Consider the following 21,139-nt stretch of genomic DNA (forward strand, 5'->3'; position numbering starts at 1 on the left):
TTTTTTTTTTAAAGATTTTATTTATTTATTTGACAGAGAGAGACACAGCGAGAGAGGGAACACAAGCAAGGGGAGTGGGAGAGGGAGAAGCAGGCTCCCCGCAGAGCAGGGAGCCCGATGCGGGACTCGATCCCAGGACCCTGGGATCATGACCTGAGCTGAAGGCAGTCGCTTAACCAACTGAGCCACCCAGGCGCCCTAACTTTCTTCCATCTTAACCAAGTCTGTATTCTTCCCCATCCTCTTAATATTGTATTGTAATTAAGCGTTACCATTGTTTCTTAGTTTCATCAAAGATAAAAGATGTTTCTGTGTCTTATTTCCTGTGTGTTTTTTTTAAAATATTTTATTTATGAGAGAGAGAGAGCCTGTGCATGTAGTGGAGGGGTCAGATGGGGAGAGAAGGAAAGGGAGAGAATCCCAAGTGGACTCTGTGGTGAGCACCCAGCCCGTCACGGGGCTTGGTTCCACAACCCTGAGATCCTGACCCAAGCTGAAACCAAGAGTTGGATGGACGTTCAACCAAGTGAGCCACACAGGCACCCCTATTTCCTGTGGTTTTTTGAAGAGAATAGATTAGAGAAGTACTCCTGTTGAAAAAAAATTTGTGTCCATTTGTTTTATTTCTAATTATTATTGCATACATCACTATGGTCATGTTTTATATCATGAGTTTATAAGATATATTTTAAGGCAAAATGACCAGGCTTACCTACAGAGAGGAGAGCTTTTTGGTATAAGTGTGGCAGATTTCAATACTAGTCTCTGACCCTTATAATATATTCTGTATTTCATCAAATTCCCAGGTACTATCACCGATTAAAAGAAGCACCATTATATACCACTAAAGAAGAAGAGCAGTTAACATTATGCAATGCTTTATCACTTCGATTTTTTTATTAAAAACTTCCTTATTGTGGTGGGGCCCCTGGGTGGCTCAGTTGGTTAAGCATCTGATGCTTGGTCTCAGCTCAGGTCTTGATCTCAGGGTTGTGCATTTGAGCCTCATGTTGGGCTCTGCGCTTGGTGTGGAGCCTACTTAAAAAAACAAAAACAAAGAAAACTTTTTTATTGTGGTAAAAAAAAATCATAAAATTTACAATCTTACCTATTTTTATGTGTATAGTTAAGTCATGCGAAGTATATTTCCAATGTTGTGAAACAGAGCTCTAGAGCTTTTTCACTTTCACTTAGATTTTTGATGTTATATTTGTTGTAAGAAGCCTTGGATTTATTTGGGTGTAGATTTTTTATGATATATCACACTGCTTTGCTTCCTTGCCCTTCTGTGAACACAATACTTTTTTGTTCAATGGCAAATGATAATGTTATCCTTTTGAAGACATTTAAACAGCAAAATTACATAATGTGTGATGTTAATGCAAACTCATACTTAAGTGATTATTATATGAACAGTATGACTAACTTGCACATGGTTTCACTTGCACAGCAATGCCAGCTATGTTAAGACTGTTGCCTGTGCTCTAGAGATGTAACAATGTTATCACTGTTAGGGTTCATCCCTTATTTCAATGATGTTAAGGTATAAGAAATGTGAATCATAAGAATTGATGATACGTAATGTACTCTGCTTTCCCTGAATAGAATTGGCTTCATAACATATTGCTTGTGTTCCTCTGTGTCTCAAGTTATACCATGGACTATGTGTGTGTGTATATATAGGGAGGTAGATAAAGATACAGATGTGTACACACACTTTTTCTTTTTACTAAATAAACTGATAAATGGATCTCTGTTTTCTAGTTCCCAAATGAAGAAAACTTTCCAAAAGGAGGTATTAGCTTTAATATTGAAGATAATTTTCAAGTGAGAGCTGAGTGTAATAAGGACTCAATTGAAAATGACTGTAAGTAAATTAAGTAAAATATAACATTAAAAGTTATTTGACATTGAACAAACTGTTATGTAAAAATCCATGCTTTTTTTCTTCTCCACAGTTATTTTAGATTTCTCTCCTAAAAATTCAGAATGTTCATATCATTATTTGGATTACAATTGTAAATCAGCAGAGAAGACTTCATGGGAAGCAAATAAGGTATAATGTAAGGAGAATTTTAATGGTTGAGAGTAAAAAATCTTGGTAATCTTGGGATGCCTGCGTGGCTCAGTCAGTTAAGTGGCCGCCTCTTGATTTTGGCTCAGGTCATGATCTCAGGGTCCTGGAATCGAGCCCGAGTCAGGCTCCGCACTCAGCAGGGAGTCTGCTAGAGATTCTCTCTCTCTCTCTCCCCTCCTACCACCTCTCCCCCTGCTTATCCATGCTCTCTCTCTCTCAAATAAGTCTTTAAAAACAAGTCTTGGTAATCTTAGAAGAAATGAGTCCAGCAAAAACTAAAAAGATAAAAATCTTTGGATTTTTTTTTTAACACGATCAAGAAATTTATCAATAACCAACCAACATTATTTTAGTGATAAAACAGCAGTGTAATTTGTTAGAATAAATAATAAAATGTGGATGACTGCTATCTTATTACTCAAAGGTGTTGTGAATTTCCTAATATGACATGATAAGAGAGGCATACATAATTAGAGAGGAAGAAATAGAAGAATCAATTAAAAATGAGAAGTTTAAGAAGAATTTTGTAAGGTAACTGAAGATAAGATAAACTTGAAATGTTAAATACCTTCTTATACCAGTTAGAATATATAATAGAAAAAGAATCCCGACAATAGTAACAAATGATATACAATGCCTAGGTATAATCTTAATTGGAAATGTGTGGAACATGTGTGAATTAGACTATGAAATTTTACTGTGGAAATATAAAATTCATGTATAAATAGCAATTCAACAATATTGAATGCCCTGTGTATGTCAGAACTTGTAAGACTTGGGTATAGAGTAATGGACAAAACAGGTATGATCTCCCCTTTTTTTTTTTTTTTAAGATTTTACTTATTAATTTATTTAGAGCAAGTGAGTGGAGGGAGGAGCAGAGGGAGAGGGAGGAATGTCAAGCAGACTCCGTGCTGAGTGCAGAGCTGAGCTGGACTCGATCTCATGACCCTGAGATCATGATTGGAGCCGAAATTAAGAGTTGGATGCTCAACTGACTGAGCCACCCAGGTGCCCCTGATCCCTGTCTTTAAAGGCCAAGGAGAAAGAGGTTGAGACGTTTAAAGGAGGGAGAGAGATGTTAATCAAGAGAACAAGCAAACAAATAAATTGAAATAATTGCTATGTAGGAAAGCTGTCAAAGTACTCTGAAATTATAGGGGAATCTACTTTATGGGTAATTAGGAAAGCTCCAGCTATGGCAGCAGTGAGGGAAGAACATACCTTGCAAAGAAACTGCAAGTGTAAATACTGCGGGATTGGAAAAAGTTGAGTGAGCTTGAGAAAGTGGAAGAAAACCAAAGTAATGGGATTGTAGTGAGTGACAGGGAAAGTGGTACTTAGAGATTGGAAAAGTGAGCAGGACCAGATACACAGTCTTGCAGTCGAGGTTAAGAATTTTGATAGTACTCTATGTTCCACTGGGAAATCCATGAAGCGTTTTCAGCAGAAAGTCACATGACTTAATTCACCTTTTTAAAATGTTTTGCTGGCTGCTCTATGGAAGATGGGTTTAGTGGGTGCTGCTGGTGGAAACCAGTTAAGAGGAGCCTTGAATGATAAGGACTTGCAGGTAGGGATTGTGGCAGTGAAAGGAGTTAGAAGCATGGATGTTGCTGGATTGAATATAGATGGTAAGGTGAAGAAAAATGGAGAAGAAAGATTCCTGGCTGTCTGACTTAACAGTTGTGTAGACTGCGGTGGTTTTCACTGAGTGGAGTAAGATGGAGGAGCTGAGATTGCCAGAACAAAATACCACGGGATGGGTCTCGTAAACAACAGAAATTTATTTTGTCATAGTTCTGGAGGTTAGAAGTCCAAGATCAAGGCTTTGGCTAATTTGGTTTCTGATGAGGACTCTCTTTATGATGGTTACCTTCTCATTATATCCTGACAGGGCCTTTCCTAGGTGTGTACATGTGGAGAGAAAGAGAGCAAGTGAATGCAAGCTCTCTTTTTATAAGGACACCAATTCTGTCATATCAGGGCCCCACTCTTATGATGACCTCCTTTATCATTTACACTTTGTTATCTCTTAGAGGCCCTATCTCCCAATACAGTTACATTGGGGGTTAAAACTTCAACATATGAATTTGTGGGGGACACATTTCAGTCCACAGCAGGGAGAAGCATGTTTGGTGAATATACAGACACAGACAAGGAATGCCCATGAGCCAGTCAAGTAGAGATAGGAAGTTAGAAGTTGGGTACCTGGGTCTGGTTCAGAGAAGTTTGTGTGGTCATTTGCACATAGCAAAGTTTAAAGTACTGAGAATGGAGGGGTTCATTTCAAGAGTGTGTAGAGAAAGGAGAATGTTATATCCCATTCTCAAGAATTGGGAGGTGGAGAGGGCTAGTTATGTCAGTTATTGTTGTAAAGTGAAAGAAACTGTTCATTTGGCAACTTGGAGATCATCGGTGACTTTGGTAAGAGCAGTTTCAGTGAAATAGTGAGGGTAGAAACCAGTTTAGAGTATATTTAATAGTAAATGAGACGTGAGAAGTAGTGACTGTAGATGCGGAAAACTCCTTAAAAAGATTAGCATATTTAGTCAATCAGTCACTCATTCCTCAAATATTTTTTGAGCAACTATTGTGTGTTACACTGTTGTACGTGCTAGAGATAGGCCTGTGAATAAACCAGGCAAAGATCTGCTTTCCTGGAACTTGCGTTCTAATGAAAGGAAACAGACAATAAGCAAGTATATAGTACGTCAGAGGGTTTTAAGTGCTATGGAGAACAATAAAGCTGTGTAAAGGGGATAGAGTTCTATTTTATAGGTAAAATAGGGCCTCTAATAAAATGACACTGGAGTAAAGATCTAGAAGGAGAGAGAGGAAGGGAGAGCACACACATGCCATGCAGATATCTGGAGGGAGAGCATTCCAGGCACAAGGAATAGTAAGTAGAGAGGTTTTGAGGCAGGGGAATGCTGGCCAATTTGTAGAACAGCAAGGAGGTAGCCCTGGAATGTATGAATGAATGAATGAATGAATGAATGAATGAATGAATGGAGAGTGGTAGGAAGTGAGATCAAAGAGGAAGTAAAGGGCCTGATCTTACAGGGCAGCTGCACAGGACATTTTCAGAACCTTCTTGTACTTTGAGAGAGTTTGGGAACCATTAGAGTTTTAATGAGAGGAAGGAAATAGTTGAACTTATGTTTAGAAAGAACTCTGTGGCCAGTTTGTAGAGAATGCACTGTGGATGTAATACTCAGTGTGTAATACTCAGGAAGTACTGCCTCTTATTGTTACTTTTGTTGAAGGTGTAATACAATGGAGACTGCCTAGGTTTGAATGCCAACTCTGCTGCTAATAAGCTGGGTGAATTTAAACAAGTTTAATTGCTTAACTACTCTTTCTCAGTTCTCTAAGTGGTAGAATAAGGAAAATGGGAGTACCAATCTCCTATGGTTGTGGTAAGGATCAAATAAGTTAAAAATATAAGGTGCTTAGGATACTCCCTGGCACACAGTAAGAATTTGTAAATATAGTAAGACTATTACCATGGTGATGATTGACTGTAATTTCTCATTAGTTTGTTTCTTCTACTAAATTGAACTCCTTGGGTGTGGGGATCAAGAGTATTCATCTTCACATCCTTATTTCCTAGCACAGCACCTAGAACCAAGTGGCTAATCAAGAAAGTGTTTTAAAACTTGTATACAAATTTTTATCTTTATTGTAATTTACTAAAAAATAAACAGATACATTCTAACAAGTTTAAATCATTCAGAAGTATATAAAGTTTCAAGAACACTTTCCCCCTAATTCCACCTCCATTAGAAACCAACCATTCTTAACAGTTTGGTATGCATTCTTCCAAACTTTTATTCTTTTATTCTATTGTTATACAAATATATATATATTAAATGTGATCATCATATTAGATTTTTAAGGTGATTAATTTCTGGAAGCAGCAAGAAAATTAAATACTGTTATAAGGAGAATAACATAATGAATAATATGACTTCAGGTCTGGAATATATCAAAAAAGTTTACTCCATTTGGGAGCAATATTTTGAGATTTAGGTCAACTGTAGATAAACCCTAGACCTGAAGACATTAAGAGAAAGCTGTTTATTCCTTGAGTCTGCAGGAAGTTTTACTTTCACAGCTCTAAACATGAGGTCTGAGTTCATCTTAAGCCCCTTCGACTGGAAATTCATCTTCAGAACCAAATCTCCATAACCCAGATCAATCTAAATCAGAATCAGACCCATTTCAAATAAATCCAGTAGTTTTTATTATTTATTTATTTATTTATTTATTTAATTAATTTATTTTTTAAAAGATTTTATTTATTTACTTGACAGAAAGACACAGCAAGAGAGGGAACACAAGCAGGAGGAGTGGGAGAGGGAGAAGCAGGCTTCCCGCTGAGCAGGGAGCCCGACGCGGGCCTCGATCCCAGGACCCTGGGATCATGACCCGAGCCGAAGGCAGACACTCAATGACTGAGCCACCCAGGAGCCCCTTTTTACTTATTTTTTAAAAAGATTTTATTTATTTATTTGACAGAGAGAGAGAGAGAGAGAGCACAAGCAGGGGGAGGGGCAGAGGGAGAAGCAGGCTCCCTGCTGAGCAGGGAGCCCAATGTGGGACTCGATCTCAGGACCTTGGGATAATGACCTGAGCCCAAGGTAAGACACTTAACCTACTGAGCCACCCACTGACTGAGCCCCATAAATCCAGTAGTTTTTATGTTCTGTATTTTACTTTTTATTATTATTATTGACTTTAGTGAGTTTATTCTATCCTGCCCTTTTGGGAAGAATCTTTGCCCTACTATAGCTCTTCATAATGTGCTTGAAAGCATTATTTTTATAATGTAGATTATTAGAATTCATTCAAACTATAGGGAAAAAATGTAATAACATTTTGGTCAGTAGTTTTGTTTTTTCTTTCTGAATAGGTGACATCACCAGAACAAAAGAACTCTACATTAAACCCTGTTTCTACTTTTTCTTTGAACTCAAGAGATGAAGACTTTGTGCTAGAATTCTCTGAGGAGTCCCTGAAAGAAAGAACTTTACCTGGTGACCTTCACTTCCTCAACTTAGTTACTATCATAGTCCTCTAATATCTCTCTGTGTAAAATGAAGTTTTTTATTTGAGAAATTGTTACTAAACTAAAAATAATCTTGGGACCAGATTCAGTGTCATACCCCTCAAGCTTTCCCACATCCTTTTTCTATTTCAGATGGTCCTTACTTCCAAATACAGTATTTCCTTCTAATTCACAGGTTCCTTCTTATTTTGCCTGTCAGTTTCTCATCATGGACCTCTGAAAGTCTCTTCTGTCATTACAGTTCTTCTCACAGCTCTAACTCCAGAGCCAGGCCCCTCAATTGCCCACTCCCCTCCCAGGGGAACGGTTCATTATGAATGTTTCATTTACACCATTGGTTGACTGTGGTCTAACCTCTTACTTTCCCCTGTTTTTGCTCTGGGATCCTGGCAATATCAGGGAGCTCTTCAGCTGCTGCTTCCATAGTTGTATTTCCAGGTCTCCATGTTTTCATATATTTTGACTCTTCCCTATGAGTAATTTCCTGCTTCTTGGTAAGTACAGTACATTCTGTAGGATTCTTTCCACTAATTTTTCTTCTTTTTTTGTAATTTCACCAACGGATCTTCCCCTGATTCCAAAGCCATATTAGGTAAGGGGTGAAGTTGTACGTAATTTTTTTGGTCATGGGTGGATGATATAAAAAAGAAAAACTTTGTAATGTGAATGAGTAGTTGGGTTGGAAAAGGTTTACTGGGTGTGGTTGGTAGAGAAAACAAGGTAGGGAAGAGTCATTGTGGGAGGATTGGGTATCTAAACAAGTGAAGTGACAATGGAATAATAGATGATTTTCATAGTTAGACCGTGAGTCTTTCACTCTTTATTTTTTAAATTATTTATTTTTAATTTTTTATTCAAGTATAATTAACATGTAGTATTCTGTTTCAGGTGTATAATACAATGATGCAACAATTTTATACATTTCTCAGTGCTTATTGAGATAAGTGTGCTCTTAACTCCCTTTATCTATTTCACTCCTCCCCCCACCCATCTCCCCTCTGGCAACCACCAGTTTGTTCTCTGTATTTAAGAGTCTGTTATTTTGTTTATCTCCTTTTTTCTTTGTTTTCTTTCTTAAATTCCACATATGGGTGAAATCATATGGTGTTTGTCTTACTCTGATTTATTTCACCTAGCATTATACCCTCTGGGTCCATCCATGTTGTTGCAAATGGCAAGGATTCATTCTTTTTATTGACTAATATTCCATGGTGTGTGTGTGTGTGTGTGTGTGTGTGTGTGTGTGTGTGTGTACTGCATCTTCTTTATCCATTCATCTAAGGATGGACAGTTGGGTTGATTCCATATCTTGGCTGTTCAAAATAATGCTGCGTAGACATGGGGGTGTATATATCTTTTCAAATTAGTGTTTTCCTTTTCTTTCGGTAAATACCCAGTAGTGGAATTACTGTATCATATGGTAGTTCTATTTTGAATTTTTTGAGGAACCTCCATACTGTTTTCCATAGTGGCTACACCAACTTGCATTCTCACCAACAGTGCATAGGGTTCTTTTTCTCCACATCCTTGTCAACACTTGTTATTTCTTGTCTTTTTTTATTTTAGCCATTCTGACCGGTGTAAAGTGGTATTTCATTGTGGTTTTAATTTGCATTTCCCTGATGATGAGTGATGTTGAACATTTTGTCATGTGTCTGTTGATCATAAGTATGTCTTTGGAAAATGTCTATTCAGGGGTGCCTGGATGGCTCAGTCAGTAAAGCGGCTGACTCTTGATTTCAGCTCAGGTCATGATCTTAGGGTTCGGATGTCAAGCTGCATCAGTCTCCATGCTCAGCGGAGAGTCTGCTTGAGGATTCTATCATTCTCCCTCTGCTTCTCCCCCTGCGCACGTGCTCACTCTCTCTCTCTGAGATAAATAGATAAATTTAAAAGAAAATAAAGAAAAGTGTCTTTTCATATCCTTTGCCCACTTTAATGGAGTTACTTGTGGTTTTTTGGTGTTGAGTTGTAGTTCTTTATGTATTTTGGATATTAACCCCTTATCTGATATATCATTTGCAAATACCTTCTTCCAATCTGTACATTGCCTTTTTCTTTTGTTGATGGTTTCCTCTGCTGTCCAAAAGCTTTTTATTTTGGTGTAGTCCCAATAGTTTTTAATTTTGTTTTTGTTTCTCTTATCAGAAAAGACGTGTAGAAAAATGTTTCTAGGGGAGCCTGGGTGGCTCAGTCATTAAGCATCTGCCTTCAGCTCAGGTCATGATCCCAGGGTTCTGGGATCGAGCCCTGTGCAGGGAGCCTGCTTCAACCTCTCCCTCCCCCCCCCGCTTGTGTTCCCTCTCTCACTGGCTCTCTCTCTGTCAAATAAATAAATAAAATCTTAAAAAAAAAAAAAGAAAAAAATGTTTCTATGGCAAATGTCAAAGAAATTACTGCCTATGTTGTTTTTTAGGAGTTTTATGATTTTAGGTTTCACATTTAGGTCTTTAATCCATTTCAGGTTAATTTTTGTTTATGGTGTAAGAAAGTGGTCCGGTTTTATTCTTTTGCATGTAGCTGTCTGGTTTTCCCAACACCAGTTGTTTAAGAGATTTTCCCCATTGTATATTCTTGCCTCCTTTGTTATAGATTAATTGACCATATAAGTGTGGACTGATTTCTGGACTCTATTATTCTCTTTCATTGATATATATGTCTGTTTTTATGCCAGTCTTTTACTCTTTAATGAGGTTTTAACTTTTCTGTCAGTGTTGCTTGATTGACTTGTTAGAATTATAATCTAACATTATAGAAGAATATCTTTGGCTCACCTACTGCTCTGCTACCTTCCCAAGTGATCTCCAGAGTTTATTTCCAACAAATAATAAGTCTGTCAAGAAGGTACATTATCATAAAATAGGAAACCATAGCATTGTCAGATAAAAACTTTAAGCTTATATACTTTCCATGTAGTAGTATTCATTCATTTATTTATTCAACAAATATTTATTATTGCTTTTTATATTTTCAGGAATATATCTATTACTAACACTGCTAAAAAAAGAAATTATTTTTTTATTTTTTAAGATTTTTATTTATTTGACAGAGAGACACAGCGAGAGAGGGAACACAAGCAAGGGGAGTGGGAGAGGGAGAAGCAGGCTTCCCGCAGAGCAGGGAGCCCAATGAGGGGCTCGAACCCAGGACCCTGGGATCATGATCTGAGCTGATGGCATACACTTAATGACTGAGCCACCCTGGCGCACCTGAAAAAAGGAATTCTAAAACTCAGCTAAGATCTGCCATAACATGAGTTTACCAGAACTGAACTCTTATCACATACCAATAGATCAGAATAAGGCTAAATACCTTCTTTACCCTGAATGTTAACATACTAATTCATGAGTGTAGTAAATATAAAGGAAGTTATAGTCACATGGTCAGATAAATAAACCGTGAACTTCAGTCTCTGGAGTAGGAATGTAAGGTTGAGCACAAACAACAAGTTCTGAGTATTTGTCCTGACGCTACCAATCAGTAGTCACGTTACCTCTAGTTCTTGGTAGTCTCATCCGTAAAATAAGAATACTAAATCCCTTCTTGGCTGTAAAGTACTTTGAAAACTTAAGTGCTATATAAATATAATCTAGTGATTGGTGGGGGCGGGGGTGAATCCTTAGCTAAGGGGGAAAAGAAAAAGAGAAGGATTGCAAGTTCATCAACCTTAAAGTTTGAGTCTCTTAAGCTTTGAAATCTTTATTTTTTGAGACTAAAATCATTAAAATTTTTTTATTATGGAAAAGGAAATAAAATTATTATTTTTTCAAGGCAAGTTGGTACTTTCTCTTTTTTGTACAGATAGGTACTGGTTTTTAGAGCCTAGGTGATGACTGTAATACTTTTTTTTATTTAATCAGCTCTTTTTTTTTCCTCCCCAGTTATCAAAAAATCCAGTTCTCTGGAGAATAAGAACTTTCAAAGGCTTCCAATAATAAGTAGAACCCGAGTTCCACTCATTACCTTGCCACCTGCTGAAAGGTCACCTGATTTAGATGCTTGTTCATACGTGATCAACTGTGACAGGCAAGAATCTTCTGGTTCCCCCCACATACTCAATTTGTGTGAAGAATCAGGAGTTCTTTCTTTTAGCTGTGGGCTTGAGGACCAAAGTGAAACTTCCTTCTGTAAAGAATCTAGAGAAATGACTCCAAGGGACGTTTTACTTCTCAATAATGTATCTACTCAAAGCAAGTGGCTGAAATATCAGAACATACTCCAGTGCAATTTGACTACTTCAAACAGAGTCGATAAGAAAGTAACAGATGGCTTCTCTGCTGAGGTTATATCTGGGACACATTTTAGTGACACAGGTGAAAGACAGAATGTTGCTGTGAATAAAAGCTCTTTAGACTCTATGCATTTGCAAATGTTAAAAGGCATGCTCCATCAACAGCAGCAGGATTTTAGCAGTCAAGATTTGGTTCCCAGAAAGAAAGCACTCTCTTTGAGTATAAAGCAGACTTCCAAGACTGAAAAACTTCAAAACATGTTAAGAGAGTCTGCCTGCTATATCTACAGTGTAACAGGAAATTTACAGGTGAGGAAGTGTACCAATGTATCTTGGTGCATTTTTTCCAATAGTTACTGTCTGAATTTTAACAGAAGAATTACCAAAATCATATAGGAGCAATGATTTTACTCTTGGAGTGGATGGCTTTTTTTTTTTTTTTCTTCCCCTTATTTGAGTTTTCCAGAACTCTAGGTACAGTCATATCTTCTTTGACTTAAAATCTTTCCTAGTAGTGTGAGCATTAAATGAAATTATATATTTGAAAGTGTCTGGTGCAGTGTCTGGCACATAATAAGTACTTAATAAATTATAGCTCCAACTGTTTCCACTTCCACTACTACTATTACTGTGATTGTTCTCATTTTTCACTATCAGTTCAGTTTTGCCAATCAGATCATTGTTAAGGTAAAGTTAAATCTTATTATGCATTGGTTGTGCACAATTATTGTAGTTGTAACCAGAAATTGAAACACATAATGTTCGTATATATATATATGTATATATATATACATATATATGTATTTTTTTTTTAAGATTTTATTTATTTGACAGAGACACAGCGAGAGAGGGAACACAAGCAGGGGGGAGTGGGGGAGGGAGAAGCAGGCTTCCTGCAGAGCAGGGAGCCTGATGCGGGGCTTGATCCCAGGACCCTGGGATCGAGACCTAAGCCGAAGGCAGACCCTTAACCACTGAGCCACCCAGGCGCCCCCATAATCTTGTTCTTATCAGCTAAGTTTTTCCTAGCAAAAACTAAAAACTTATTAAGGGACAGACAAAAAACATTTAGTTTTATTTACATGATTAAAAGTGCTATGCAATTCACAGCACTTGAATTGTGTAAGACTGTTGAATCACAGACCTGTACCTCTGAAACAAATAATACATTATATGTTAAAAAAAAAAAAAGAAGATAGCAGGAAGGGAAAAATGAAGGGGGGAAATCGGAAGGGGAGACGAACCATGAGAGACTATGGGCTCTGAGAAACAAACTGGGGGTTCTAGAGGGGAGGCGGGGGATGCGTTGGCCTGGTGATGGGTATTAAAGAGGGCACGTTCTGCATGGAGCACTGGGTGTTATACGCAAACAATGAATCATGGAACACTACATCAAAAACTAATGATGTAATGTATGGTGATTAACATAATAAAAAAATGCACATGCCTCAAAAAAAAAAGTGCCATGCGTAGCCATTCTTGCTATATTACTGTCTCATTTAAAATTAGCAAATGATTTTCAAGAATTCTGAAAATTAAAAGAAAAATGTGTTTGTTAAATATATCTATAGAAAGTAATTTACTCAGTAAACAGTATTTTTCTGGAGTTGTTATAATAACTTGAATTATTCCATTTCAGGAGATAAATGGCTCTGAGCTATGCTTCCCAAGTGGGCAGAAAATAAAATCTGCTTGTCTTCCCCAAAGGCAGATTCATATACCAGCTGTTTTTCAGTCTCCTGCTCATTATAAGCAGATTTTTACATCTTGTCTCATAGGTATGACTGTTGTCTTTCTATTTTATTATGATTAATTGCTGCTTAGTGTAAGTAGTATAGCTGCGAGAAAGCATAATATCTTATACTGTGACTTTTCATATTAAATTCTCTACTTGAGATTTGTTATTTTCCATGTTTCCTCCGGTTTTCAACAGTAACATATTCTAATTGCAGGTCAAATTGAGTTTCATAAGTGGGAAATGACAGTATTACCTTTTTCAAGTTATAATTTTTCATTTTTTTTAAACTAGAAGTGTTACGAATGGTTTTGTTAAGAAATTTTAAACATGATGCATGATTAGTTTTGATAGTTCTTTTTGTTGTACAAGGACAAAACTTACCTTTAAAAAAGTGGATATTAGCATTAGGTTATAGATTACTCTGTTAAAAGGCTTTTTTTAAATTTAGCTAACAATACACATGATACAAACAATTATTTTGTATTTAGTTTTCATCTGTACTTATCTTTTTTTTTTTTTTTGTAGAACATCTAAATATATTGCTGTTTGGGTTGGCACAGAGGTTGCACAAAGCTCTTTCAAAAGTTGACATATCATTTTACACATCATTAAAGGGAGAGAAACTGAAAAATGTAGAAAGTAATGTGCCATCCTGCCATCATCATCAACCTGCAAAACTTGTCATGGTTAAAAAGGAAGGTCCAAATAAGGTATTGTTCCCTTCCTTGCCTGTTGCCCCACCAAATACTTGTAAAAAATGTAGGTAACTGTTGCTTTATGACAAGCTTAGTTAAAGATCAAGTCTTGATTAGGAGCCACTTGAGGTGTTAGTAACTAACATACAGTAAACTCCCAGGAAATTTTTATTGAAAGATTATCTGTGTTCTAGGATACAAAAGTATGAGTTAAGATCATCCTTCAAGGGGCGCCTAGGTGGCTCAGTCGGTTAAGTGACTGCCTTCGGCTCAGGTCATGATCCCAGGGTCCTGGGATTGAGCCCCGCATTGGGCTCCCCGCTTAGTGGGGAGCCTGCTTCTCCCTCTCCCATTCCCCCCTACTTGTGTTGCCTCTCTTGCTGTCTCTCTCTCTCTGTCAAATAAATAAATAAAATCTTTAAAAAAAAAAAAGATCATCCTTCAGATTGCTTAGGAACTTATTGCATAGTGGTGGATGGAGAAAGAAACATAAAAGGAAATTTTGTATAACAGTGTAACTGATACAGTAGGAGGGATATGCTCAAGTTACAGTTAGAGCACTGAGAAAAGATTATGTCCCAACCTGACGTCTTAGAGAATGCAGAGATGAGCCTGAAAGAAGTGAAAGTTGAAGTAGTCTATTATGTAATCTCCAGTATGAGTAAAAGATAAGGCCTTAGGAATATAAAACATAATGATTTAATTTACATTGCTGATAATGTATTATTATAGAAGAAGTCAAGTTAGTAAAATGTTTATGTATTTCATATATAAATTTAGATATAAATTCAGTTGTCAAAAGCAAGAATTCTTTTTTTTTTTTTTAAAGATTTTATTTATTTATTTGACAGAGAGAGACACAGCGAGAGAGGGAACACAAGCAGGGGGAGTGGGAGAGGGAGAAGCAGGCTTCCCACGGAGCAGGGAGCCCGATGCGGGGCTTGATCCCAGGACCCTGGGATCATGACCCGAGCCAAAGGCAGACGCTTAACGACTGAGCCACCCAGGCGCCCCAAAAAGCAAGAATTCTTAAATATAATATAACCATAGAATAAAATATAGAACCATCAAGTCTTTTTTTTCTTTTTAAGATAATTTGATGACATTGTTGTCATGTGTACAGTATGTTGTGTGTAAAGGTTAGGTTATGGAGTAGAAAACACATCATTATCTGAGTTTTATTTTTTTTTTAAAACAGTATGCATGTGTATATTTTCATGTGCATGTGCACACACTTATGTGAATGACAAAAAAGGCCAAAAAGAAATGCACAAGGTATTTCTTGTAGTTGTTTCTGGGTAGCTTTCTGGTTTTCTATAGTGAACATTTTAAATGGGGAAAACAATAAATTTTATTTTTCAAATAAGCTTATATTCTCAGGATAATGTAATTTTTTGATAAGGAGAAAATAAATGGAAAAGTAGGTGGTTTTAAATTTTAATGTGTTTAAATTGGTATTAATAAAAAGATTAACTTGTATAATGAATAATTTATTGGAGTACGTTAATGCCAGACACAAGTCTTGACAAACACAATACAAAAACAGTAAAATAAAAAATTTCTCTTACTAAATTGTAGTTTATTTTTCCTCTTAGGGTCGTCTCTTTTATACCTGTGATGGACCCAAAGTTGACCGATGTAAATTTTTCAAGTGGCTTGAAGAAATGACCCCAGAATATTTAACACAAGAAGACTGTCTACCTAGCATGGTTTTAAGTGATATAAAGAGTATTGGCTTATACTTAAGAAGTCAAAAGATTCCGCTCTTTGAGGAATGCCAACTTTTGGTGAGGTATGTTTCTTGGTACCAAATAATGCCTGTAATTATATCAGAAAATAATAACCTTACATGATTGTCATCATTTGTTTTTTTTTTTAAAGGTTTATTTATTTATTTTAGAGAGAGAGTGAGAGAGACAGCGAGTTGGGGGTGGAGCAGAGGCGCGGGGGGTGCAGAATCTCAAGCAGACTCTCCACTGAGCATGGACCTGAGCTGAAATCAAGAGTCAGACGCTTAACCAACTGAGCCACCAGGGGGCCCTGATTATCATTAGTTTTAAAAGAGATTGAGATAGAAAAAACATCTAAAAGTATCTAAAGTCTCAGTTTTTCTAACTGTAAAATGGGAATAATTTTCTAAAGCTATATTTGGCCCCCTCTAAACATCAAGCAGTGTCAACAATATGAAGGTGACTGGCAGGCATGCTATTTTTCTTATCATTTTTTTAATTATTTTTTTAAGATTTATTTACTTATTTATTTGACAGAGAGACAGCAAGAGAGGGAACACAAGCAGGGGGAGTGGGAGAGGGAGAAGCAGGCTTCCCGCAGAGCAGAGAGCCCGACGTGGGGTTCGATCCCAGGACCCTGGGATCATGACCTGAGCCGAAGGCAGAGGCTTAATGACTGAGCTACCCAGGTGCCCCTCTAATCATTTTTATATACGGTCACAATCAACCATAAGAATAATTTTTATCAGTGCAGGATAATAGTGGTCATTCATAAGCCTGAACTAGGTAGTTTTATAGGGTAATAGAATGCTACATTTTGTTTTGTTTTATTTTTATTTTTTAAAGATTTTATTTATTTATTTATTTGAGAGAGTGAGAGAGAGCACATGAGAGGGGGAAGGGTCAGAGGGAGAAGCAGACTCCCTGCTGAGCAGGGAGCCCGATGTGGGATTCGATCCTGGGACCTGGGATCCTGGGATCATGACCTGAGCCGAAGGCAGTTGCTTAACCGACTGAGCCACCCAGGCGCCCCTGTTTGGTTTGTTTTAAAGATTTTATTTATTTATTTGACGGAGACAGTGAGAGCAGAACACAAGCAGGGGGAGTGGGAGAGGGAGAAGCAGGCTTCCCACTGAGTGGGGAGCCCAATGTGGGGCTCGATCCCAGGACCCTGGGACCATGACCCAAGCCGAAGGCAGACGCTTAAGGACTGAGCCACCCAGGTGCCCCCAGAATGCTACATTTTGGAAACATGTCTTATAAAAGTGGGATTATCCAAAATGTAGCTATAATGAACATTTGCATGGTAATTTAATAACATCTATGGGGAGTTTATACATGCTCTGCACTCTTCTAAGCACTTTGCATGTATTATTTCATTTAATCATCATAATAACCTAGAAAATAGGGAAATAATGGGGATAATTTATTATAGTTATTAAAACTGAGATATACTCTTTTATATACTTCTTGGATACTTTTCCTATCTCAGTCTCTTTTAAAACTAATAATAATTCTGTGATGGTTGCTATTTTCTTCCTTTGACACAATACTTTTTTATTTTGTGTACATGTATGAAAGTACATAAACATACACTCACCCTGGTTCTTTCCTTTTAATATTGTATTTTAAAGATGAAAAGAAAAAGATTTGTACCTTCAAACTTCCACTTATAAAGTAAGTCCTGGAATTATAATGTACAGTATGGTAACTGTAGTTAATAATACTGTATTATATATTTAAAAGTTGCTAAGAGAGTAGATCTTAATAGTGCTCCTCTTAGGCACCTGGGTGACTCAATCAGTTAAGCATCCAGCTCTTGATTTTGGCTCAGTTCCTGATCTCAGGGTCATGAGATCGAGCCCCACATTTGGCTCTGTGCTCAGCGGTAAGTCTGCTTGAGATTCTCTCTGCCCCTCCCCCACCAAATACATAAATAAATTTTTTAAAAAATGCTCATCACAAGGAGAACAATTTGTAACTGTGGTGATGGATGTTAACTATACTTACTGTGGTGATCATTTCATAATATATACATATATCGAACCATTTTATTGTACACCTGAAACTACTATAATGTTGTATGACATTTATATCTCAGTAAAAAATTTGTACCTTAATACTTAAATTCATTTTTATTTTTTACTCATTTTTCAGAAAAGGAATTGATTTTCAAAGAAAGCAGTATGGCAAACTAAAGAAGTTTACTACTATAAATCCTGAATTTTATACTGAACCTAAAAGCAAACTTTATCTTAAGCTGAGTCGGAAGGAAAGTTCTTCAACATACAGCAAAAGTAAGTTAATTGATCATTTTGGTAACTGAGTCTAGCCTTGTATCTCAGTTACATAACAGCTCTGTAAATTCTTTATATTAAAGAGGTTTTATAAAATATTGTTTAATAGCATATATTGTGAATTATTGTATAATAAATTGGACCATTTCCAAAAAGCTATTTTAAAATTTTAGTTTTTTAAAAAACTTTACTAAAGGATCCCCAAATCTATTTAATTTTGTTTAAAAAATTGTACTAGCTTCTCAGCATTATATAAATAACTATATTAATTCAGTTGTACTATGACCCAATATCAAAAATAAACTGAAAATGCAATGATTTTATTGATATTTCTGTCATTGCACAATTTGACAACAATGGACCACAAGTTTTATATATTTGGAAGTAAAATCCTTAAAAGAATTTTTTCTAAGGTGTTTAGATGCGCTAAATTGGGTTAATCATTATCTTTGGTTTCATGACCTACTCCTATCATTGGTCCTCATGTAGCTTGCTTTAATTATTTAGTTATTTTAAATAATGTAAGTGTCTGTGAATCTATAAACCAAAGCAAAATCAAGTACCTTTATAGCTACCTACCTTTAATATAGAGTAACCCCAATAACTCATCTGGCTGTCTCTCCTAAAGTAATTATCATTTTCATCCCTGTGTTCATCAACATCTTGCTTCTCTTTGTTTATAGGTTTATATAAATGAATTCCTAAAGAGCATACACTTGACTATTGAACAACATAGGTTTGAACTGTGCAGGTCTACTTATACATGACTTTTTTAATAAATTCAGTACAGTACTATAAATATATTTTCTCTTATGATCTTTTTTTTTTTAAAGATTTTATTTATTTATTTGATAGAGAGAGACAGTGAGAGAGGGAACACAAGCAGGCGGAGTGGGAGAGGGAGAAACAGGCTCCCTGCTGAGCAGAGAGCCTGATGCGGGGCTTGATCCCAGGACCCTGGGATCATGACCTGAGCCGAAGGCAGACGCCTAACGACTGAGCCACCCAGGCGCCCCTCTCTTATGATTTTCTTAATATTTTTTTCTATCTTTATTATAAGAATATAACATATAATTCATATAACACACAAAATATGTGTTAATCAACTGTTTATGCTATCTGTAAGGTTTCTGGCCAGTAGTCTATTAGTAGTTAAGTTTGGGGGAGTTGAAAGTTATATGCAGATTTTTGACTGCGGGAGTTCAGCACCCCTAACCTCCATATTGTTCAGGAGTCAGTTGTATTTTAAATTTCTGAATGAAGGAAGCATTATATTGATTTGTTGATTGCATTCTAGCACAAACTTCATGTTGCAGACCCAAAACAAAACTATTTAAGATAGACTACTTTGAATAGCACTAATCTAAATCCATAAATTTTAGGTTAGTATGGATTTATTTCCTATCCTTGAACATAACTACCTTTTAAAAGAGGCCTATAAACTTGTCCAAGGTAATTTAATTACATTTATTTCATGTTTCCCTTTTAGCATCTTCTGGATTTTTCTCATTAATATATTTCATCAAAAACTATTTTGAATGTAGGTCTTTGAATGGTAAACCTCCTAAGCCTTGAATACTTGAGAATATTTTTATTGTACATTCATATTTGAATGATAGTTCTGCTACATTTAGAATTCTAGGTTTTAAGTTCTTTTCATTTAATACTTTGGGCCTACAGAAGCAGCAATTTTATATGTTTTAAGTAAATATTAATATACTTGGTTATGTGCTTGCTGTTGAAAAATCTGGTGGCATTATGATTCTTACTCCTTTACATGTTATTTGCTCTTTCTGGTTGGAAGCTTTAGAATTTTAATTTTTCTCTGACTTTTAGTCTTATATTTCCCTATAATGTATCTAAATAAGAGTTTTTCCTTTTTCTCCTCTTGGGCACACTGTTGGCCTTTTAAGTCTAAAGTCCTCTATCTCCAAACTCATCCAGTATAAGCATTAAATATATATAGCTTTTTGTATGTCATTTATATCTCCATAGGGTGTTTTGTTTTTTTGTTTGTTTTTTTTTTAAATACTGAAGTCAGGGCACCTGGGTGGCTCAGTCGGTTAATAAGTGTCTGCCTTCGGCTCAGGTCGTGGTCCCAGGTCCTGGGATTGAGCCCTACGTGGGGCTCCCTGCTCAGTGGGGAGCCTGCTTCTCCCTCTTCCCCTTGCTTGTGCTCTCTCTCACTATCTCTCTCTCTCAAATAAATAAATAAAAGTCTTAAAAAAAATACTAAAGTCTTTTATCTTTTCTATTTTTTAAATTCTGGCAAATTGATTTCCACTATTTCTTCAAATAATCTTCATTTTATTTTTATTTCTCTCTCTAGGACTTTTCCAATATTAGCATCTTTGACTCTCAACATTTCTTTTATATTGTCTGGGCTTTTGTCCCTTCTTCTTTCTGGGAAACATCCTCAGTATGGTCTTCTAAATTGCTTAGTTAGTCCTCAGATATATCCATTCTCCTATTTATCCCATCAGTTATAACTTTATTTCAACTACAATATTTTTCAACCTAATATTTTTGTTCTTTTTCCTTATTTTCTTGGTCTTATTTTGCATTGCTACTATCATCTCTTATCTCATAAAAAAATCTCTTTTCAGGCTAAATTTAAATTATTTGTCCATCTGTTCTGGTATTTCCTTTTCTGTAGGACTCTGTAATCCAGTATGTTTTTCTTTGAAGTCTTTGTTCTTCTTAAATGTCTCATTATTTTGGCCTGTAAACGAATTTTCCCCTGGTGGTATCAGCTGCTGTTTCTGGCAATGCAAATGGGTGAAGGTGGACCCCAGCCTGGTTAGCTCCAATGAGGTCAGGGAGTTGGGTTTAGTCCCAGATCTGCCATTTACTGGCCTTGTATCTATGGATAATTTATTTAACTTCTTTGGGCCTCAGTCTTCCTTCATCAATAAAATGGTGATAATAATAGCACCTGTCTGACATTTAAAATGTCTGTTGACCCAGAATATAATATGTGTTACTGTGTGGGGTTTTTTGTTGTTACTGTTTTTTTTTTTTTTTTACTTTATTTTTTTTTATTATGGTATGTTAATCACCATACATTACATCATTAGTTTTTGATGTAGTGTTCCCTGATTCATTGTTTGCGTATAACACTCTGTGCTCCATTCAATACGTGCCCTCTTTACTACCCACCACCAGGTTAACCCATCCCCCCACCCCCCTCCCCTCTAGAACCCTCAGTTTGTTTCTCAGAGTCCATAGTGTTGTTATTGTTTTTTTAAGATTTTATTTTTTTAAGTCATCTCAGCACCCAACGTGGTGTTCAAACAT

At 36.4% G+C, this 21,139-nt stretch overlaps 1 protein-coding gene across 1 annotated transcript in view; it reads left to right on the forward strand.

Moving 5' to 3' along the window:
* ZGRF1 (zinc finger GRF-type containing 1) overlaps positions 1-21,139 on the forward strand; it is a 61,094-nt gene that overhangs the window by 31,389 nt on the left and 8,566 nt on the right. The window contains exons 8-15 of the mRNA XM_081813124.1: positions 1,765-1,867; positions 1,959-2,056; positions 6,996-7,119; positions 11,033-11,691; positions 13,022-13,160; positions 13,646-13,830; positions 15,411-15,607; positions 17,703-17,842. Coding sequence (XP_081669250.1) covers positions 1,765-1,867; positions 1,959-2,056; positions 6,996-7,119; positions 11,033-11,691; positions 13,022-13,160; positions 13,646-13,830; positions 15,411-15,607; positions 17,703-17,842 — 1,645 coding nt within the window. The remainder of the gene's footprint in view (positions 1-1,764; positions 1,868-1,958; positions 2,057-6,995; positions 7,120-11,032; positions 11,692-13,021; positions 13,161-13,645; positions 13,831-15,410; positions 15,608-17,702; positions 17,843-21,139) is intronic.

The sequence above is a fragment of the Leptonychotes weddellii genome, chromosome 2, assembly GCF_054177405.1.
Source record: "Leptonychotes weddellii isolate Sample4059 chromosome 2, ASM5417740v2, whole genome shotgun sequence".
In the NCBI taxonomy this organism is placed as follows: Eukaryota; Metazoa; Chordata; class Mammalia; order Carnivora; family Phocidae; genus Leptonychotes; species Leptonychotes weddellii.